Source organism: Eptatretus burgeri, chromosome 11 (genome assembly GCF_056783735.1).
Source record: "Eptatretus burgeri isolate ZD-2024b chromosome 11, Ebu_testis_v1, whole genome shotgun sequence".
Classification (NCBI taxonomy): Eukaryota; Metazoa; Chordata; class Myxini; order Myxiniformes; family Myxinidae; genus Eptatretus; species Eptatretus burgeri.
Genome location: NC_140971.1, coordinates 20,872,626 through 20,889,578, shown reverse-complemented (window position 1 = coordinate 20,889,578; position 16,953 = coordinate 20,872,626). Strand labels below are relative to the sequence as shown.

Here is a 16,953-nt window from a genome sequence, read left to right as displayed (position 1 = left end):
AGCTTGGTGTGGCTCAGTGTTTGAGGCGGTGGCTTGAGATCCATGGGGTCCTGAGTTCGAGCCCTGCTGGCCGCTGAGTTCGCATCAGGGGGATTGATTCAGCCTGTTCATCCTTTGAAGGTCGGCAAAATGAGCACCAGTATACTGGTAATTATCCCTGCAGGGTCGAAGGCGACAATAGGGTTGGCATCAGGAAGGGCATCTGGCCGTAAAAACATTGCCACAAAAAAGGGTACCATGATTGGAGCCCGCAAAAAGCTGACTCCTGCTCAGGGATAAAGGCTTTCAAATGGTGTGATGATGAATCACTCCAGTGTAGCTTTGGCTGTGTGCTTCGGGTCATTCTTATGCTGAAAGGTGAACTTCCGTGCTAATTTCAGCTTTCTTGCAGAGGGCAGCAGGTTTTTCTGTATTTTGCTCCATCCATTCACCATTCTGTCCTGAAAAGTGCCCCAGTCCCTGCTGATGAGAAACATCCCTATAACATGATGCTGCCACCACCATGCTTCATGGTAGGGATGGTGTTCTTTGGGTGATGTGCTGTGTTGGGTTTGCTCCAAACATAACGTTTTGCATTTAGGCCAAAATGTTCCATCTTAGTTTTATCAGACTACAAAACTTTTTGCCGCATAGCTTCAGAATCTCCAGAGTGGTTTTTCGCATACCTTAAACGGGACTCCAGATGGGCTTTTTTGAGTAATAACTTCCTCATTGCCACCCTACAATACAGGCCAGACCTGTGGAGTGCTTGGGATATTGTGACAGGCACACAGTGACCAGTGTTTGCCAAAAAGCCATGCAGCTCTTTCAAAGTTGCCATTGGCCTCTTGGTAGACTCTCTGATCAGTCTCCTCCTTGCTTTGTCATCCAGTTTGGAGGGTTGGCCTGATCTAGGCAGGGTCTTGGTGGTACCAGACACCTTCCACTTCTTAATGATCGTTTTGACTGTGCTTCATGGGATATTCAAGGTCTTTGAAATATTTTTTATACCCATCCCGTGATCTGTGCCTTTCCACAACTTTATCCCAGAGGTCTTTTGAAAGCTCCTTGGTGCTCATGGTTAAGTCTTTGCTGTGAAATGTACTACCCAGCAGAGGAAACCTGCAGGAACAGTTGATTTTATTCTGAAATAATCAGAAACACTACAATTTAACACAGGTGGAGGGCAATTAACTTGATGTGTGATTTTGAAGTTGATTGTTTACACCTGGGCTAATTTACAATTGCTATTACAAGGGGGGTGGACAGTTATCCAACCAATATATTCCAGTTCTGTATTTTTCATTAATTTTCTGAAATTTGTAGAACTTGTTTTTCCACTTGGAAGTTGTGGGTTTCGATGTGCAAATAAATGTGGAAAAAGTCTGATTTAATGAAATTTAATTTTAATTAAATTGTGTAAATACATTGTAAATTTATTTACACACAATTAAGATGTGTAAATAAAGGTACAATTTAATTCCAGGCCATAAAGCAACTTTGGGGTTTGGAGCGATGAGAGGTCTCCTTCGGGGCTCCTGCTGACGTTCTCAAAGTTAAGTTTCTGGTCGTTATTTGTCCCGTTTTAACTGTTTAATTTTCTCACTTACATGTTACTGTGTGTTCCTAGTTCGGTTTTGTTTCAAAAATCGTGCTATTTTGTGAGTATTTTTGTTGACGTCCTTACCTGGTGTTTGAGGCCTAGGCCTTGGCCGAGGCTTGAGGCCTACCGGTTCCACTTGGTGTTCGATCGTTTTTTTTTTGTTTGTTTGTTTTTTCTCCCCATTACCTTCAATTTTCATCCTCTCCACTTTCCAAACATTCCCCATTCTCCCAACTAATCTCTTTCTTATCTCAAAAAAAAAAAATACCCAACAATAACAACAACAACACGCTCACCTTCTCCCGATTCTGCTTCTTCTTCTTCCTCTCAACTTCCTCCTCGTGTTTTAACTCGATTTTTTTTCTACACTTCCATGACCTAATCTGTTGAACTCTCTCAAACATTAATATTAACAACAAAAACGATCTTATAATGCTTCATCTTCCCCTCTCACACATGTGGTACTCTTTACCGTTTCATAATGCACGACTCTTCTGCTATTTTAACAGACTGCTCTCATTTCGACCTCTCCTTCATTCCTTGCCTAAAAAATCCAACTATTACAGCGCTTCTTCTCTCCATGCTCTGAATTCGCCTTCATTGCATCCATCAAGAATTGTGTTAAATCGCATCTCTGACCTAAAACTTTTAAAAACCACAGTTTGCTGTGAATGTTCGCTTTCCATCAACCATTCTTTTTTTCCAACTTCAGTGCCAACTCACCCCCCTCACCCCTCACTCTCACTCTCAAAGCAACCATCCCACTCTTCTCCCTCTCACCTCTCTCAAAAATTCCCCCCTCACCTTTCTCCCACCTTTCATCCCCCTCAGTCATCCTTCTCAAAGTTGCCCCCCCCTCTCATCCACCAAGCTGCCTCCCTCCACTGTCCTCTCACCTCCATCTCTTCACTCCACCTCCTCAAATCCTCAACTGCCTTCTTCCTTGTCTCTTGTCCCCCTCTCCCCCAGCACCACAGAGCCTTTTCTCCTCCTCATTCGGCCCCTCCCCTCGCTATTCTGCAATACCCCACACTCTTTCAACAACCCTCCTTACCTCCCCCCTCGTCCCTTGTCCTACCCTCCCCCTCCCCCTCCACCTCCTGCACCCAAAGCCTCCTCCCCTACCTCTTCATTAAAAATGTGGACCTCAAATATCCGGGGCCTTCACTCAAACCTTTCAGATCTTTCCATACGGGTTGCCACTGACAAACCAGACATTATCTGCCTAACAGAAACTTTCCTCTCCCAAGACGTGTCTGACTCCCAAGTATCTCTCCCCGGTTACTCCCTCTTAGGGTATGACAGACCTGAGCCTCGTCCTGGTGGAAGTGTTGCTCTCTTCATCAAAGACTCTATTCCTCACTCTCCATGCACTGCTCTCACTCCCCCACACCCCCAGGAATACCTCTGGCTTGGGCTTCCCCTCCACTCCCACCTCGTGTTTATATGTGTACTGTACTGTCCACTGAACAGTGATGACTCCATCTACACCTCACTATCCGAAAACATGGACCATCTTCTATCTTCTCATCCAAACTCTCTCTTCCTGTTATGTGGTGACTTCAATTGTCATCACGCCAGTTGGCTAGGTGTGGGTACCTCTCTCACCTGCCATGGCACCTCAGCAAAAGCTTTCTGTGACTCATTAGGACTGACTCAATCGGTCAACTTCCAGACCCGGATCTCAACCAATGGTACTCCATCTCTTCTGGATCTGATTTTGACAAATTTCCCTGACAATATCTGCTGCTCTCGCTCCAATCGGTTCTTCTGACCACGTCCTTGTCAAAGTGGACATCTCTCTGGCTGTTATCAGAGAACCACCTCACCGCTGTCGAGTCTGGCATTTCACTCAAGCCGACTGGCAGGGTCTCCGAGCGACCATCAAACTTTCAGACTGGTCTCCTATCACTACTTTCTCAAACATCAACTCATCCTGGGAATTCTTTCAAAGAAGCTTGCTCTCCCTCATGCACAGATTTATCCCCTCTCGTGTTCAGTTGTCCTACCCTTCCTCCCGCCCTTGGTTTACTGAAGCTTGTGGCAAGGCAGTTGTCCTGAAACAACTTGCGTTTGCCTCATGGAAAGCAAACCCAACTGAGGACAATCTCAGTTCCTTCCACAAAGCTCGGAATAAGTGTGTATCTACCCTCAGGAGAGCCAGAAAACAACATCTTTCTCATCTCAAGTATGAACTCTCAAACCTCTCTCCCTCCTCAAAATCCTGGTGGCGTTTAATCAAATCTGTTTCTGGTGTATGTTCCACCTCCATCCCCTCCCTTACCTCAAATGGCTGCACTGCTGATACCACACGTGATAAAGCTGAATGTCTAAACTCGGTCTTTGCAGCTAAATCTTGTGTCCTAAACCCATCACTTTCTCTACCCACTTTACCCAGTCGCACCCAACTGTCCCTGGACTCTGTGTCCTTTTCTCCTAACAAGGTGGAGAGCTTGCTTTCAAACCTCGAGTCAGATTCTGCAACCGGTCCAGACAGCATCATCCCACGTGTCCTCAAAGCCTGCTCTTCTGCTCTTGCTCACCCTCTCTCTGTTCTATTCACCCTCTCATTTGCCCAAGGTTATCTGCCATCTGCTTGGAAATCTGCTAACATCACTGCCCTGCATAAAAAGGTGCAAAAACAGATCCCTGTAACTACAGACCAATCAGCCTTCTCCCAATCATTAGCAAGGTTATGGAATCCATCATCGCTTCAGACATGAAATCCTTCCTCTTCTCCAATGGCTTGATTTCCAATCATCAATTTGGTTTCAGACAAGGTCACTCTACCCTGGATATGCTGCTTCTGCTCTCCCATCAATGGATGGAGGTCCTCAATGCCAGACAGGAAATCCGAGCCGTATCCCTGGACATATCACGTGCTTTTGACAGTCTGGCACCCTGCACTACTCACCAAACTCTCTTCCCATGGTATTCAAGGCCATCTCCACTCATGGCTCGCAGACTTCCTCTCCTGTCGCAGTCAACGTGTGGCCCTAAATGGAGTTCTTTCATCCCCTCTTCCTGTGCAGGCTGGAGTTCCTCAAGGTAGCGTTCTGGGCCCTGTTCTTTTTTCTGGTTTTCATCAATGATCTCTCTGACTCTCTGGAAAATCCTCTATTTCTCTTTGCCGACGACTCCACCCTCTGCCGTACCATCTGTCATCCCTCAGACCGGCAAGCAGCAGCTTCTTCGCTCACTGCAGATCTGGGTAAAATCACAAACTGGTCCAACACGTGGAACATGTCTTTCAATCCGGACAAATTAAACACTCTCACTATGTCTCTTCGAAAGGACCGTTTAGAAAACCCCCCCCATCCACTTTCTCAACAACCCTCTGGAAGAAGTTTTTTCTTTCAAGCTTCTCGGTCTCACTATCTGCCATGACCTTTCCTGGGAAAGTCACATTTCCAACCTCGCCTCAAAAGCCAGTCGCCGACTGGGAATCCTCCGTCGTGCAAAGTCCTTCCTCGGCCCTCTTGAGCTCCTGACCACTTACAAAGCTTTTGTCCGTAGCCTGATGGAGTACTGCTCTCCCCTCTGGGCTGGTGCTCCTGCCTCCCACCTTTCTCGGATTCACGCTGTCGAAACCAGGGCATTTAAGATCATCGGCATCTCCCGCAATGAAGCTGAGTCTTTGGGCCTCTCACTCGATCACCGCAGGTTGGTCGGTGGTCTTTCTGTCTTCTACCGACTCCTCTCCAGCCTTGCCCCCACTGCTCTCTCTGCGATTTGTCCCCACCACATTTCCACAGGGCGCTCAAGGTCCGCCAACAACCCCCTTCTGGTAAAACTACCAAAATCACGAATCACTGCTCATCTTCACTCTTTCATTCCTCTTTTTCCCGCCTTTGGAATAAACTTCCTCACTCTATTCTTTCCCATTCTTCCCTCCAGGCTTTCATAACAGCTGTTCACCACCACCTCTTATCTTCCCCCATCCAAATCCTCGATCTTTTCTACCCCCGATAATCCACCCAAGCCCACTTCCTTCAATTCCCCGGCTTTCCTTCCTGAAAGTCCCTGTAATGTCCATCTTCTCTTCGCCATGTTCCCCGTCCCATCCTCATCCCTCTCCCTTCCACAGTTCACCTAATGTGTCTGTTCCCCACTGTTTTGTCCCTTCCACTCCCGCCCCTCTTGTCTCATGCCCCCTTGCTGTGAGTTGTGTGTTAGCTCTCATACGAGCCTCGACCAAGGTATACAAAAAAAAAATAAAAAGGCAACAAAAGGTGAAATTTTGAAAGTGAGTGTAGAGTTTTCACAGGCGCACTGTGTGTATATATATATATATATATGTATATATATATATGTATATATATATATATATATATATGTATATATATATGTATATATATATATGTATATATATATATATATATATATATATATATATATATATATATATATATATATATATATATATATATATATATATATATATATATATATATATATATAAGGCCCGGCGAGGAGTGATGTAAAGGCCCGGTCACACCTTGACGTTTTAGCCAACGTATGCCGATTTTTGAATTTTTTTTCTAAAACGCTGGCACACGTTGAATACGTTATGGGTAAGTTTTGATAACATTGAGAGCACGCTGAAAAACACTGCCATACGTCGTTGTACGCTGCCTTTAAACGTTGTACTTTTGGGTTGTCCTCAAATTTTTTCATGCTTGAAATTTCACGACGTATGCCGGCGTATGACTCACACGTTCCGCTACGCTGGCCACTAGTTGTATGCACGGTCTGCGATCGTTGACAGACGTCAACACATGCTACTTGTAAGTTAATCATAAGTTGAGACACGCCGAGGTAATGTTTAGCGTACCCGAAACTTATTTCTAACCTATGATTAACATGTTGGCAAGTTACGCGATCGTTGCCACACATCGACAGACGTTACTTTTAAGTTACTCATAGGCTGAAAGACGTCGGTATAATGGATCGTCCTTGCGTCAGCGTCCACGGCCACGGCCAGGACACTTATTTGCAGCATTCTTCAAACTTTTCTTCGGCACGACGAGGATGTTCACACTTCGATGTCTAGCTTGGCTATGATTCCAATTGTCCATCGGCAGCGTCTATTTAAAATAGTCGAGTTTGAGCGTTTTAACACGTTCAGAAGAAACGCTTCAAATTTCCAAACCCCAGCGTCAAAAAACAAAGGCGAGTGACAGCAATTTAAATCGTTCATTGTAAACAATGAAAATAGCTGAGTGGTACCGTTTAAAAGTCGTTGAGTGTAAAAAAAATCCAATTGTTGAGTGCAAGCGTCTACTTTCAATAGTGGAGATGCAGCTATTTAAATCGTTGAGTTTATCATTTAAATCGTTAAATCGTTAAACGCAAGGACGATCCATCATAACCCACACCCTCCCCCTCACACTCACCTACTACTGCCAACATGAACAAACTACTACTAATACTAATACTGATACTGTTACTGCTGACATGCACATCGACTCGAAAACACTGTTGGGTTCCCCTTTTATGAGCAGCATTTTTATATACCAATTCCCAAAACCACTGGGAACACGTCTTTATATGGCAGTTGTAAGCTAGAAACACGTTAATTTTTTTTTTTTTTTTGTCGACCGGAAGACGTCATTGGAATACGTCTACATACGTCGATGTGTGTTGGGACTACGTAAGGAATTGGTTCAAAGCACGTCAAACATAAGTTAGAAATAAGTTTCGCGTAAAAAAGACATTACCGCGACATGTTTCGACTTATGAGTAGCTTATAAGTAGCGTTTGTGGACATGTGTAAGCGTCCACATATCGTGTGTAAAACTTATCCCCATCGCATGCGGAATGTGTGTCATACGCCGAGTACCTTGTAAAAATTTTTATTTGAACATGTTTAAATTTTCTTGATGTACTCTACTTACTACGACATATGATAGCGTACTTTAGCGTTGTACTCACGTATAACAAACTTACTCATACCGTATTTGATGTGCCCCAACGTTTTAGACACATTTTTCTTAGGTCGGCATACGCTGGCAAGATCGCCAAGGTGTGACCGCGATGTTGACACTTCCATTTCTACGGCAGTTATGATTCGAATCGTTGTGCGTCAGCCTTTTAATAGGCTACGTCACGACATCGTCGGCGATGCGTGCAACGCGCTATGCCTAAGTTAGACTATCGTTGGGCATCGGTTGTGTAGGCCGACAACAGGTTCAGCATTCGTTGGTATAAGTTATCTATAACACAACGAAACGTTCTGTGTCCGTCACCAATGCGTTATACATAAGACCAAGTCGCTATGAATACGTCCGAATCTTTAAAAAAAAACATCAAAAGTTCAACGTAAGCCAGCGTTTTACATACATTTTAATACGTTGCCATTGCTGGCTAAAACGTCAAGGTGTGACCGGGCCTTTAGCGACATTTTTTAATGATATGATGATGATGATAGGCTTGGATAATAGGGTAAGGGTTAAAATAGTGCAATATGGCATTAATTCCAAAATGGCCGATGTGGCCCTTGCATCACTCCTCCTCGTGGTGCCTCGTGTACATATATATATATATATATATATATATATATATATATATATATATATATATATATATATATATATATATATATATATATATATATATATATATATATATATATATATATATATAGCCTGGTGTTGGCGCAGTGGTTTGGGCAGCGGCTTGGGATCCAAAAGGTCCTGAGTTCAAGCCCTGTTGGGCCAATGAATTAATACACCAGAGGGTTGACTCAGCCTGTCATCCTTCCGAGGTCGGCAAAATGAGTACCAGTATACTGGGCCGGTGTATACCCCGGTTAAAATAGGTGTACCATATCCCTGTGTCATAAGAGGCAACCAGGGTTGCGTCAGGAAGGGCATCCGGCGTAAAACATGTGCCAAATCACGATGCAGATCATACAGATGATCCGCTGTGGCAACCCCAAACGGGAGCAGCCGAAAGAAGAAGAAGAAGATATATATATACACACGAGGTGTGTTCAAAAAGTATCCAACCTTAATTTTTCGTGCGTAAACAAATGAAGCTAGGGAGGTGTGGTTTGGTGCACGTATGTAGGCGATCCTAATCCGTATGCGTGAATATTTTCCCGCCGACAGACCGCCGATGAGTGAGGAAGTGTAAGTGAGCACCGTCAGAGCACCTTCGGGAACGAAGCAATGGGCACCACACAGATAAAAGAGTGGTCCAACTGCTTCATAGATGCTCACACATCAGTGGAAAGTGAAGCACGTTCTGGTAGGCCCTCAACATCCCGAAATGAGATCGTCGTTGACCAAGTGAGGACCCTGCTGATGCAGGATCGTCAAATCACGATCAGAGAATTTGCAGACGAGGCGGGCGCCAGCATTGGATCCGTTCATTCCATTGTGAATGAGGATTTGGGCTTAAGGAGAATCTCAGCGAAGTTCGTGCCAAAGCTGCTAACGATCGAGCAGAAGCAACTCCGTTTGGAGATCGCACAGGACATGCTGGAGACTGTGAACAGCAATCCCAACTTCTTCAACACAGTAATCACTGGCGATGAGACCACAGTGATCCGTCATTTTGTCAAAAACAAAATCCGATGGCGCTCACTTACACTTCCTCACTCATCGGCGGTCTGTCGGCGACTGACAGCTTCTACAGGCGGGAAAATATTCACGCATACGGATTAGGATCACCTGCATACGTGCACCAAACCACGCCTCCCTAGCTTCATTTGTTTACGCACGAAAAAATTAAGGTTGGATACTTTTTGAAAACACCTCGTATATGCATATAAATATATCTAAATGTATCTGTATATATCTCTTCTTCTTCTTCTTCTTTCGGGTGCTCCCTTTCAGGGTCGCCACAGCGGATCATCCGTATGATCCGCATAGTGATTTGGCACATGTTTTATGCCGGATGCCCTTCCTGACGCAACCCTGGTCGCCTCTTTTGACACAGGGATCTGGTACACCTATTTTAACCGGGGTATACACTGGCCCAGTACACTGGTATTCATTTTGCCGACCTCGGAAGGATGACAGGCTGAGTCAACCCCCTGGTGTATTAATACAGTGGCCCAACGGGGCTTGAACTCAGGACCTTTTGGATCCCAAGCCACTGCACTAACCACTGCGCCAACACCAGGCTCATATATATATATATATATATATATATATATATATATATATATATATATATATATATATATATATATATATATATATATATATATATATATATATATATATATATATATATATATATATATATATATATATATATATATATATATATATATATATATATATATATATATATATATATATATATATATATATATATATATATATATATATATATATACATACATACATACATACATACATACATACATACATACATACATACATACATACATACATACATACATACACACATACATACATACATACATACATACATACATACATACATACATACATACATACATACATACATACATACATACATACATACATACATACATACATACATACATACATACATACATACATACATATTTCTTCTTCTTCTTCTTCTTTCGGCTCGCCTCCGTTAGGGGTCGCCACAGTGGATTAACCGTCTCCATTTCGCTCTATCCTCCACATCTTTCATTGACACTCCAACCACCCGCATGTCCGCCCTCACCCTATCCATGAACCTCTTCTTTGGCCTTCCTCTTCTCCTCCTACCTGGCGGCTCCAGCTTCAACATCCTTCTCCCGATATACTCCACTTCCCTCCTGAGCACATGTCCAAACCATCTCAATCTCGCCTCTCTCACTTTGTCTCCAAACCATCCTACCTGCGCTGTCCCTCTCATGTACTCATTTCTTATCCCATCCATCCTCGTCACTCCCAATGAGAATCGCAGCATCTTTAACTCTGCCACCTCCAGCTCCACTTCCTGTCTTTTTGTTAGTGCCACCGCATCCAAACCATACAACATAGCTGGTCTCACTACCGTCTTATATACTTTCCCCTTCACTCTTGCAGTTACCCTTCTGTCACAAATCACTCCTGCAACTCTTCTCCACCCACTCCATCCTGCCTGCACTCTCTTTTTCACTTCTCTCCCACACTCTCCGTTACTTTGGACAGTTGATCCCAAGTATTTAAACCCATCCACCTTCCCCACCTCAACTCCTTGCAACCGCACCATACCACCACCCTCCCTCTCATTTACGCACTCCGTCTTACTCCGACTGACTATCCTTCCCCTTCTCTCCAGTGCGTACCTCCACCTCTCGAGGCTCGCCTCAGCCTGCTCCCTACTCTCCCTACAGATCATGTCATCCGCGAACATCATAGTCCATGGAGACTCCAGTCTGATCTCGTCCGTCAACCTGTCCATCACCATTGCAAACAGGAAAGGGCTCAGAGTCGATCCTTGGTGCTATCCCACTTTTACCTTAAACCGGTCCGTCATTCCCACCGCACACCTCACCACTGTCACACTGTCCTAATACATATCCTGCACGATCCTCACATACTTCTCCACCACTCCCAACTTCCTCATACAATGCCACAACTCCTTTCTTGGCACCCTATATCATAAGCTTTCTCTAAATCCACAAACGCAATGTAACTCCTGGCCTTCCCTATACTTCTCCATCAACATTCTCAAAGCAAACATCGCATCAGTGGTGCTCTTTCCTGGCATAAACCCATATTGCTGCTCACAGATCGTCACCTCTCCTCTCAACCTTGCTTCCACTACTCTTTCCCACACCTTCATGGTGTGGCTTAACAACTTTATCCCTCTGTAATTTCCACAGCTCTGCACATCACCCTTATTCTTAAAAATCGGAACCAGTACACTTAATCTCCACTCCTCCAGCATCCTCTCACTTTCCAAGACTTTATTAAACAATCTGGTTTACAACCCCACTGCCATCTCTCCTAAGCACTTCCATGCCTCCACTGGTATGTCATCTGGGCCAACCGCCTTTCCACTTTTCATCTTCTTCAAAGCAGTCCTCACTTCATCCTTACTGATCCACCCCACTTCCAGATTCACTATTTCCACCTCTTCCAACCTTCTCTCTCTCATTTTCTTCATTCAGCAGCTCCTCAAAGTACTCCATCCACCTTCTCAACACACTCTCCTCGCTCGTCAGCACATTCCCATTTGCGTCCTTTATCACCCTAACTTGCAGCACATCCTTCCCAGCTCGGTCCCTCTGTCTTGCCAATCGGTATAAATCCTTTTCCCCTTCTTTTGTATCCAACTTCTCATACAGCTCGTCATATGCCTTTTCCTTGGCCTTTGCCACCTCTCTTTTTGCCTTTCGCCGCCACTCCTTGTACTCCTGCCGACTTTCTTCATCTCTCTGACTATCCCACTTCCTTTTCGCCAACCCCTTCTTCCTTATACTTTCCTGTACTTCCTCGTTCCACCAACAAATCTCCTTATCTTCCTTTCTCTGTCCAGATGTCACACCAAGTACCTTCCTAGCTATCTCCCTCACCACTTCTGCTGTAGTTGCACAATCATCCCACCCATCTTTACCACCATCCAACGCCTGTCTCACCTCCTCCCTAAATTTCATGCAACAGTCTTCCTCCTTCAGTTTCCACCATCTGGTCCTTGGTTCAGCCCTCACTCTCTTCCTCAACCTCACCTCGAAAGTCATCCTACAGACCACCAATCGATGCTGTCGAGCTACACTCTCCCCTGCCACCACCTTACAGTCACTAATCTCTTTCAGGTTTCATCTCCTGCTTAAGATGTAATCCACCTGTGTGCACTTTTCTCCACTCTTGTATGTCACCCTGTGTTCCTCCTTCTTCTCGAAATATGTATTTACCACTGCCATTTCCATTCTTTTTGCAAACTCTACCACCATTTGCCCTTCCACATTTCTCTTGTTGAGACCGTACCTACCCATCACCTCCTCATCCTCTTTATTCCCTTCCCCAACATGCCCATTGAAATCTGCTCCAATCACCACTCTTTCATCCTTTGATACACTCTCCACCACTTCATCCAACTCACTCCAGAAATCTTCTTTATACTCCATCTCACACCCCATATGTGGGGCATATGCACTGATGACATTCATCATCACCCCTTCAATTTCCAACTTCACACTCATCACTCGGTCAGACACCCTCCTCACCTCCAATACCCTCTTGACATGATCTTCCTTCAGGATTACCTGACACCATTTCTCCTCCCATCCACACCATGGTAGAACAGTTTAAAACCACCTCCAATGCTCCTAGCCTTACTCACCATCCACTTGGTCTCTTGTACACACAGTATGTCCATCTTTCTTCTCTCCATCATATCAGCCAACTCTCGCCCTTTGACAGTCATCGTCCCAACATTCAGAGTTCCAACTCTCACCTGCACACTTCTACCCTTCCCCCTCACCCACTGCCTCCGGACTCGCCTTCCCCGTCTCCTTCTCCTCCTTCGCCCAGCAGTAGCACAATTTCCACTGGTACCCTGCTGACCACCGGTACTGGTGGCGGTCGTTGGTATCCCGGGCCTCGACCGATCCGGTATGGAAATTCGTTTTGTTGTCCGCATAATGATTTGGCATAGGTTTTTACGCCGGATGCCCTTTCTGACGCAACCCTGGTCGCCTCTTACGACACACAGGGATATGGTACACCTATTCTAACCGGGGCATAAACCGGGACATAAAATACAAAAAAAATCGATATATATATATATATATATATATATATATATATATATATATATATATATATACATATATATCTAAAAAATTAATCCAATGTGCCTTTGGGTCCTCATCAACTTAAAAGATAATCTTTACCTTCCCACTCAACACACATGGGACAGAGAGAGAAGAATATGAGACAGAGAGAAAGAAGCCTATATATCTGTACCATGTGGCACTATTCCGCACACTCTGTGAATCTGCTCCTCCACAATTGCTCTCGGCAGTCTCTGGTCCCATTCGAGGGTGCTGCTGTTCCACACAGAGCTTGGCGCTGCTCTGTACCTTACTCGGACAGGTGCTTTATGTGTAGGTCCAAACATGTTCTCTGCGCACCATGAACCATGAAGCACAGGAACAGCACATTGGGGAAGCGCCACAAAGCGGGCAGGTACCGAGAATCAGCCGGGATGAGCAACCAACCACGAGCAGTTGGGACAAGCAACTAACCGTGAGCAATCGGGACCCAGAAGCAAGTGAAACCATTTGAACCAACTTTGTGAACCACACACCAACTCAGTGTATGTCTTTTATCATGTCCCCACGGGGCATATTGGACCGTCTGTGGCATGGGCCCATTGGCCGACATGGCGTGTCAAGTGAAGATTGATGGGCTGTACTAATCTGCACATCATCCCCAGAGTTCACTTTCAATCAGATTTCAGTACTCCAAGTGTTTTTATTAGTTACTACTTTCTTGTGGATGTACACATGAGGTTGCTTTGCATAAATATAAGCCAACCAACCCTAAGTTTTTGCTTAAAATTTGGAAATTAGATTTTTTATTTGAGGGAACTGCTGAGATGATCTGCCTTAACTTGTGTGGAGCATTGCTGTTTGTGTGAAACAGATTTTTTTGAAGAAAACCACCTTGATAGGACTTGTACCAAGAAAGCTGTGTAAACTACAAGTTGTAGTTGTTACAGTAGAATTCGAAATAAATTAAAGTGAAATTCATCTGCAATTTCTTCCATCCTCTTTTACTGCCTAATTTACTTTAAATTATACTTTTCTTTCACAGATTGGTGCTTGGATGGAGTCCAGAGAGACGGAGCTCGATGAGAGTGATCCGGTCGTGTTAAGGTACCGGAGCCCACACTTCTTTGCCAAAGCAAAGGTCATAGTGCCGAGAACTAGATCTGGGCATGCGTGGACCGTGGGTTGGCTACAAGTCTGCACACACATGTTACTCAACCATATCTATGGAAAACATGGACGGTCAGTACATACATTTTCATTATACCCTTACGACCTGATTGTAGAGGCATAATTTAACACCTTTTTGTTTTCAACTGAAGCACAAATTTAACAATGGAGAAATATAATTAATTTTATTTCACAGTGATCTGAGGATCATGGAAGAGCTTGTACATAGACACGTGTAGGACAAAGAAATTAGACGTAATTGAACATTACATGATTAGAAACAATTATATGGGAATTAGTGGACAACAGACAAATCAGTAGAGTGCTTAGAATTTTAACCTGGTGTCCCAGCATCACCAACTACATGTTCTGGTGGGAATTCCAAACAGGTCAAACCAAATAGATATTCACCATTTAAGAACCCGTCCTTATGGACGAGTCAATTCCTCCGGAATTATGGACTGGTTAATTCCCCCAGATTTAGTGTCTTTTAGAATGACTCCTAGTAACCCCCTCTCACCAGAATTGGTGCTATGTCATCATTAAAGTATTTACATTGAGAGAATTGGGGTCCTCCCCTTACCATGAAACCCGAGGACTATTAATTTATGTTCAACATTTAAAACCCTTTCATGTACCCTGAGAGTACAACCACCAGTTTTCAACTCATTCCATCCAGGGGTTCAGGAGTGCATTCAAGTCAAACAAACAGACAGACACTTCTCGAATTATAGTAAATATAGTACACATAGTACTATCCTGCGTCGGAGTGGAGACCTGTCCAGGATTGTACTCCTTAGCCAATGAAACTGCCTCGGAAGCCCTATCTATGCACCTCACAGTGTAAAAGGAATGTTAAATATTTACACATAGTACTAGATTGGCCAGCACATATAGAAACCCACGGGTATAGACATGTATGACTTTTGGGAATTTTGAGTTCAATGTTGTATATAATTTTCCAAAATGGGTCCTGGCAATTTGCCAGATCCAGAGCCTGTGCAAGTCTGTGTTAGCGGTCATCAGCTGTCTCATTGTCCTGCCTCATTATTTTTCATTCTGCATCCCATGCAAATCAACATTGGTGTTCATCAGCCATTATATTATGTGGCCTCGTTTTTAATTTTTTTTTTAGTTTTTTTCACTTTCATTAATTGAAGAAATGGCAGTTTTGAACGCTATACACAAGTGCAGACATGTAAGCAAAGTTCTGCCTCTCTACCCACCAATTAGCCAAAGAAGCATTATTTCTTGTTTTAACATCGATTTGATGAAGTATTGCAACTTTTTGTTGTAACTACTGTCTAAAGAAGGAAACTTTGCATTGTGACTACTGTCTAAAGAATATAGCTGAAATAGAAAAGTCCCTGGAAAAAAAGTCTTGTGGGTGGTGTAGAGGCAATACACCCTTTTGTGTTTTCACATGATGTAGCCTTGAAAACTCAGGCAAAAACTGATATGACATACAAAAACCTTCCATTTATTTTGCCAATGTATAGCATAAAAGGTCGTCAAAATGATGTGTTGGAGTTGTTTTATTAGACTTCAAATATGAATGTTTTTGGTTCACGAAAAAATATTTTCACGAAAAAAATAAGTGACCACTATATTCGTTATTGTTGTGTGTCTGTCTGTCTGTCTGTCTCTCTGTCTGTCCCGAGCATAGCTCCGTAGGTTTTGATCCGATCTTGATAAAAATTTTGGTGAGAGGTTTATATCATGATCTAGTTGTGTTTTCCTGAGAATGGGCGTGCTGCGCAGTTTATGGGTGGAGCCACGCGCAAAAAACAAGTTTTTAGGGGGTAGCCGATTTCAATTTGTATCTTCTCCCTGGGGGTTTGTCGAATCTGACAGGGGTTTTGGTATTTGGTTAGCCCAATGGCACCTGCATAGCCCCACGGAGCTCTATTTTTCATTTTCATCACAAGGTCATGAACTTAGAAAATTGCGATTTTGACATAAAAATCCATCTTCTCCAAGGGGTTTGTCGAATCTGGCAGGGGTTTCGGTATTTGGTTAGCCCAATGGCACCTGCATCGCCCCACGGAGCTCGATTTTTCATTTTCGTCCCAAGGTCAAGGTTGCAGGGTCACGAACTTAGAAAATTTCGAATTTTGACAAAAATCAAACGACCGCCAAAACTTTGAGAGCTAGGATGACAATATTTTTTATGCATAATCTTGAGGTCATTTCCCACCTCATTTTTGAAACCATTTTGCTCTATCTCGAACACCTTGCCCATGGCGCCCCCTTCAAGTTTTTTTTTACGCTGATTTCATCAAAGTATGGATAATCCGGGGAGTGCGAAATGCCATATAGCCTATATGACGTTATATTGTTTCCGGAATGTTCCAGAGGAAGTTTTGCACCAAAGGTCATAATCCTTGACCTTTGACCTTTAAAGTTCACAAAGTTCAAATTTTCAAAGTTGTGGGAATCGAACCGGGTTTTCGACCTTCTTCGACGAACTAACTCCATTAAGCTATAGCACGTATCCTGTTTCCTT

The 16,953-nt window shown here is 43.7% G+C and overlaps 1 protein-coding gene across 9 annotated transcripts in view; it reads left to right on the top strand.

Annotated features, from left to right (window-relative positions):
• Nucleotides 1-16,953, top strand: part of LOC147016630 (protein FAM78A-like) — a 61,799-nt gene that overhangs the window by 28,690 nt on the left and 16,156 nt on the right. For 8 of the 9 annotated variants that reach the window (XR_015049124.1, XR_015049126.1, XR_015049127.1 and 5 more), the window contains one exon: nucleotides 14,323-14,519. Coding sequence is in view for 2 of the 9 variants with exons in the window: in XM_085845487.1 (XP_085701613.1) it covers nucleotides 14,323-14,519 (197 nt within the window). In the remaining 7 variants the exon portion in view is untranslated. Of the gene's footprint in view, nucleotides 121-14,322; nucleotides 14,520-16,953 lie in introns of all 9 variants that reach the window. The other variant, XR_015049128.1, reaches the window with a different exon arrangement.